The 6,848-nt window shown below is 45.2% G+C and overlaps 1 protein-coding gene across 1 annotated transcript in view; it reads right to left on the bottom strand.

Moving 5' to 3' along the window:
• Window positions 1-1,417: 1,417 nt before the first annotated feature.
• The window catches only part of LOC139022538 (cell adhesion molecule DSCAML1-like), a 16,405-nt gene continuing 10,974 nt past the window's right edge, over window positions 1,418-6,848 (bottom strand). Inside the window, exon 3 of the mRNA XM_070434518.1 lies at window positions 1,418-1,716. Coding sequence (XP_070290619.1) covers window positions 1,469-1,716 — 248 coding nt within the window. The 3' untranslated portion in view covers window positions 1,418-1,468. The remainder of the gene's footprint in view (window positions 1,717-6,848) is intronic.

The following is a 6,848-nucleotide window of genomic DNA, read 5'->3' on the forward strand; positions in this document are numbered from 1 at the left end:
TCTGCTCTCATAACAGTGGGTAAAAAGGCTACCCTCAGGCTAACCTACTCAATACCAAGCTCACTCAGAAACACTAGAGACAAACGCTTACACATCAGAAAAATAGAGCAGGGAAGTTAGACTGGAGAGGTGTTTGTCTGGCTGTGAATGTGCCGTGGGTGCTTAAGTGTGTGTGTGTGCGTTGTGCGTTTGCGTGTGCGTGTGCGTTGTGCGTGTGTGTGTGTGCGCTTGTGTGTGTGTGGTGTGCGTGTGTGTGTGATACCCAGTTTAAGCTGTGTACCCTGTGTCTGCAGCCCCCAGCTAAGATCTGTCGTTCGGGGGCACAGTGACCACTCCCTGGACGAAGGAGATCCTTTTGCCTTGCAGCTCAGTGGGAGAACCCACCCCCTTCAAATGGACCAAAGACAGGTCAGAACTCTCCCAACTCATCCTTAATAGAAGCTAAGTCGGGAACTTTAGACTTGAGCGCCAATGCTGGATTTGGTCGGGGTTAAGTCTATCAGACCGAGTGTTTAGCGTTGGTGTATTATTGATAAGTCTAACTGTGATTCTCTATGTGTGTGTGCATCATTGAGGGACTCAGCTATTCCTGTGACGTGTGACGAAGCAGCGTCAGATCCTGTCCAATGGTATCTAGTGCTGCGTTCCGTCAAAGCTGAGGATTCTGGTACTACACATTGCACGCCACAACCACGCTGGCTTTGACACCATCATTTCAACCTGCTGGTGCAAGGTAGCTGGGATACGCTGGACTAATGTGTGGTGTATGTTGTGGAGGATCTGAGTACCTTTTGGGGATTGTCTCAGATTTTCTTCTCTGTGTTCCTCTGACTGTGTGTCTGTATCGTCCCTCGGTCTCTCTATCTGGTCCCTCAGGTCTCTCTATCTGGTCCCCTCTGGTCTGGCCTATCTGGATCTCTGGTTTCTATCTGGTCTCTCTGGTCTATCTATATGGCCTCTGGTTCTGTTCTATATGGTCCCTCTGGTCTGTCTATCTGGTCCCTCTGGTCTGTCTATCTGGTCCCTCTGTTGTCTTCTGTCCCTTTGGTCGTTCTATCTGTCCTCTGTCTGTCTATCTGGTCCCTCTGGTCTGTCTATCTGGTCCCTCTGGTCTATCTATCTGGTCCTCTGGTCTCTCTATCTGTCCCTCTGGTCTCTCATCTGGTCTCTCTGTGCCCTCTGGTCTGTCTATCTGTCCCTCTGGTCTTCTATCTGTCTGGTCTGTCTTCGTGTCCCTCTGGTCTGTCTATCTTCTCTGGTCTCTCGATCTGGTCCTCTGGTCTCTCTATCTGGTCTCCTGGTCCTCTGGTCTGTCTATCTGGTCCCTCTGTCTGTTCTATCTGGTCCCTCTGTCTGACACACACACACACACACACACACACACACACACACACACACACACACACACACACACACACACACACACACTGAGTGATGGTTACTAATGAATTATCCATCATGTGCTATATCATGCATCCACATCATGTTTTGTCGTTATGTCCTTAATTATCTGCCTCTCCAATACCTGTAACTGCGCCTCCCCCATCCCATACTCTGCCCTCTCAGTGGTACTTACCGGCTGTCCGGAGCCTGGGCTGGAGCAGTAGATGGTGTACTTGCGGATGACACCATTGGGTTTATGGGGGGGTAGCCAGGACACGACCACACTGCTGGGAGATGAGGGCACGGCTTTGATACCAGCTGGAGGACCTGGGACTGGAGAGTTCACAACACATAGACAGGTCAGCAGGGCTGTGTGTGTATGTGTGTGCGTTTGTGCGCGTATGTGTGCATGTGTGTGTGTACTAAAGTCATGTTCAAGGAAACACGGGTGTGGGTGTGTTTCCATGCAGGTGTGTGAGTGTTAAAGGGATACTTGGGGATTTATCTACCTCCCCAGAGTCAGATGAACTAGCTTCCAGTCATTGTGCTAACATTAGTTAGGATTGGTTCGCAAAACTACCTCTAACTTCCTTCATATTGGACACAGAGACATAAAAATGGTATCCACAACTTCATCTGACTCATCTGACTTCAAAATCTCAGAAGTATTCATATAAAGGAGTGTTTAAGTGAGCAGGGTTGTTATCTTATCCTGTACTGTAACTTGGAGGTCAGCTGGGGAGGGGCCGGGCCAAACCAGGGTCAGCGGTGACATATGCTACCTCAGACACTGGTCAGCGGTTCTGCTCTACTCCGTCTGCTGTGCTCTGTCCTGCCATGACACCCTGCAGTCTAACTCTCTAACCCCTAAACAGATTAACACACATCAGTCTGATCCTCCACTCACTGCATAGCCACTTGACTGGCTCACTGAGACGCCTAAAGAGCATTACTACTATCAGTCATCAAAACACATAAAGCCTCCCACTGTCCACAGATACTGTCTACACATACTGTCTACACATACTGTCCACACATACTGTCATACTGTCCACACATATTCGTCCACACATACTTTCCACACATACTGTTCCACACATACTGTCTACACCTACTAGTCCACACATACTGTCCACACATACGTCTACACCTACTGTCTACACCTACTCCACACATACTGTCCACACATACTGTCTACACACTACTGTCCACACCTACTGTCCACACATACTGTCTACACACACTGTCCACACATACTGTCCACACATACTGTCTACACCTACTTCCACACATACTGTCCACACATACTGTCACACATACTGTCTACACCCTACTGTCCACACATACTGTCCACACATACTGTCTACACCTACTGTCCACCACATACTGTCCACACATACTGTCTACACCTACTGTCTACACACACTTTCCACACATACTGTCCACACATACTGTCTACACCTACTTCCACACATACTGTCCACACATACTGTCTACACCTACTGTCCACACATACTGTCCACACATACGTCCACACATACTGTCACACTATCAACATACTGTCAACACTGTCACACATAATGTCACAACATACTGTCTACACATTATCTTCCACACATACTGTCTACACATACTGTCCACACATACTGTCTACAACTACTGTCCACACAACTGTCTACACATAAAGCTCACATTCCAACAACTGTCCACACATACTGTCTACAACTACTTCCACACTACTGTTACACATACTGTCTACACATAAAGCCTCCTACATTCCACACATACTGTCTACACCTTTTATTATTATTTATTTTATTTCACCTTTATTTAACCAGGTAGGCAAATTGAGAACACGTTCTCATTTACAATTGCGACCTGGCCAAGATAAAGCAAAAGCAGTTCGACACATACAACAACACATAGTTACACATGAGTAAAACAAACATACAGTCAATAATACAGTGAAAAATAAGTCTATATACAATGTGAGCAAGTGAGTGAGATAAGGGAGGTGAAGGCAAACAAAAATATATATAAATAAATAAAAATATAAAAAACCATGGTGCGAAGTAAATACAATATAGCAAGTAAAAACACTGAATGGTTGGTTTGCAGTGGAAGAATGTGCAAAAGTAGAGATAGAAATAATGGGGTGCAAAGAGAGCAAAATAAATAAAAAATACAGTAGGTAAAAGAGGTAGTTGTTTGGGCAAATATTAGATGGCTATGTACAGGTGCAGTAATCTATGAGCTCTCTGACAGCTGTGCTTAAAAGCTATGAGAGATAAGTGTTTCCAGTTTCAGAGATTTTGTATTCGTTCCAGTCATTGCAGCAGAAAGAAAGGAGAGGCGGCCAAAGGAAGAATTTGTTGGGGGTGACCAAGAGATAATACCTGCTGGAGCGCGTGCTACAGTAGGTGCTGCTATGGGACCAGCGAGCTGAAGATAAGGGACTTTACTAGCAGTCTTGTAAGACCTGGAACCAGTGGGTTTGGCAGACGAGTATGAAGCGAGGGCCAGCCAAGATAGTACAGTCGCAGTGGTGGTAGTATGGGGCTTGGTGCAAAAGATGCACTTGATAGACTGCATCCAATTATTAGAGTAGGGTTTGGAGGCTATTTTGTAAATGACATCACGAAGTCGAGGATTGGTAGATGGTCAGTTTTACAAGGTATGTTTGTAGCTGAGTGAAGGATGCTTTGTTGGAATAGAAGCCAATTCTAGATTTAACTTTGGATTGAGATGTTTGATGTGAGTCTGAAAAGAGTTTACAGTCTAACCAGAACCTAGGTATTTGTAGTTGTCCACATATTCTAAGTCAGGGCCGTCAGATAGTGATGTTGGACACGCGCAGGTGCAGGCAGCGATCGTTGAAGAGCATGCATTTAGTTTTTACTTGTATTAAGAGCAATTGGACCACGAAGAGATTGTATGGCATTGAAGCTAGGTAGACTAAGTACTGCAGCCTGTATTCACTCTACATACCAGAGGAAAGAGAGGAGTAGGATAAGGGTATGGCTAAAAGCTATGAGAATTGTCGTCTAGAACGTCTAAAAGGAGAGTAAAAGGAAGTTTCTGGGCGATAAATAGCTTCAAGAATAATGTACAGACAAAGGTTATGGTAGATGTGAATACAGTGAGGTAAACCTAGGTATTGAGTGATGATGAGAGAGATTTCTTAGAAACACATGAAACAGGTGATGTCATCGCATATGTGGGTGGTGAACTAAAGGTTGATATATTAGTGAGCAGGCTAGAGCCCTACAGTAAATAACCAATAACACTAACAGACAGCAGTGGACAAGGCATATTTACATTAAGGAGAGGCATGCTTAATCAGTGATCATAAGGGTCCAGTGAGTAGAGGTGGTTGGGGTCAGGCGATCCAGACAGCTACCTACTGTCAACTACTGTTATCATACTGTCTACACATACTGTCCACACATACTGTCCATAACATACTGTCTACACATACTTCACACAACTGTCACTCATTACTGTCTACACATACTGTCACACATACTGTCTACACATTAAAGCCTCCTACTTCCACCATACTGTCTACACTACTGTCACACCTACTGTCTAAACATACTGTTACACATACTTCCATACCTACTGTCTACACCTACTTCTACACCTACTGTCTACACATCTGTCTACACTACTTCCACCAATACTGTCTACACATACTGTCCACACATACTGTCTACACCTACTGTCTACACCTACTGTCACACATACTTCTACCACATACTGTTACACTACTTCTACCACATACTGCCTGCAACATACTGCTCCACATACTTCTACACATATCCACACATACTGTCTACACCATACTGGCTACACTCTTTACACATACTTCTACACATTACTGTCTACACATACTGTCTACAATACTGTCTACAGGAATTACTCTCAGAAATACCGCGCCACTTAAATCAGATAGAAAGACGTGGGTCTCCCTGGGTTAGAGAGGACTGGGCCAAATTAATATTCGAGGCTCGACTACACTAACCTTCTTCCATGTACTTACCGTCTGTAGACCCAGAGCACCACAGATTAATAAGGACACATTCAACCTAGATGACATTGTACATTCTTACCTGCGCACTTGACCTGCGCACTTTATGGTTATGGAGACTTTGAGAGAATCAGGACCCTCTCCTCTAACCACAGGCAGCCTGCTCCTCGAGTCAATCCTGCTCTCTCTTCCTGAAGGGGCACCTCAGGGGGAGATATGATAGGGGATAGGGATGTTTAAGGAGAAAAGCATCATTATCAAAACTGACCTCCATGTTAGAATGTGCAGTTAAGGTCCAACTGCTTCTCAAAATCTGCCCGTGCAGTCCAGTTGGTCTATCACTGTCAGAACAACCCAATATAAGATTCATATACAGATATACACTAAAACAACAACTCATTCTAACCATGACCAAATAACCACAGCTAACATAACCCTTCAGAGAGAGGGACAAACCACAGCTAACATAACCGTTCAGAGAGAGGGACAACCACACTAACATAACCTTCAGAGAGAGGGACAACCACAGCTACCAAACCCTTCAGAGAGAGGACAACACAGCTACATAAACCTTCAGAGAGAGGACAACCACAGCTAACATAACCCTTCAGAGAGAGGGACAACCACAGCTAACATAACCCTTCAGAGAGAGGACAACCACAGCTAAACATAACCTTCAGAGAGAGGGACAACCACAGCTACAATACCCTTCAGAGAAGAGGAAACACAGCTAACATAACCCTTCAGAGAGAGGGACAACCACAGCTACCATAACCCTTCAGAGAGAGGGACAACCACACTAACATAACCCTTCAAGAGAGGGACAACCACAGCTACATAACCCTTCAGAGAGAGGGACAACCACAGCTACAAAACCTTCAGAGAGAGGACAACCACAGCTAACATAACCCTTCAGAGAGAGGACAAACCACAGCTAACATAACCCTTCAGAGAAGGGACAAACCACAGCACATAACCCTTAGAGAGAGGACAAACCACACACCATAACCCTTCAGAGAGAGGGACAACCACAGCTACCATAACCCTTCAGAGAGAGGACAACCACAGCTACATAACCCTCAGAAAGAAGACAACCACAGCTAACATAACCCTTCAGAGAGAGGAAAAACCACAGCTACATAACCCTTCAGAGGAGAGAAACCACAGCTACCATAACCCTTCAGAGAGAGGGACAACCACAGCTAACATTTACCCATTCAGAGAGAGGACAACCACAGCTACCATAACCCTTCAGAGAGAGGGACAACCACAGCTACATAACCCTTCAGAGAGAGACAACCACAGCTACATAACCCTTCAAGAGAGAGAGGACAACCACAGCTAACATAACCCTTCAGAGAGAGGGACAACCACAGCTAACATAACCCTTCAGAGAGAGGACAACCACAGCTACCATAACCCTCAGAAGAAGACA

Source organism: Salvelinus sp. IW2-2015, linkage group LG23 (assembly GCF_002910315.2).
Source record: "Salvelinus sp. IW2-2015 linkage group LG23, ASM291031v2, whole genome shotgun sequence".
Taxonomy (NCBI): domain Eukaryota; kingdom Metazoa; phylum Chordata; class Actinopteri; order Salmoniformes; family Salmonidae; genus Salvelinus; species Salvelinus sp. IW2-2015.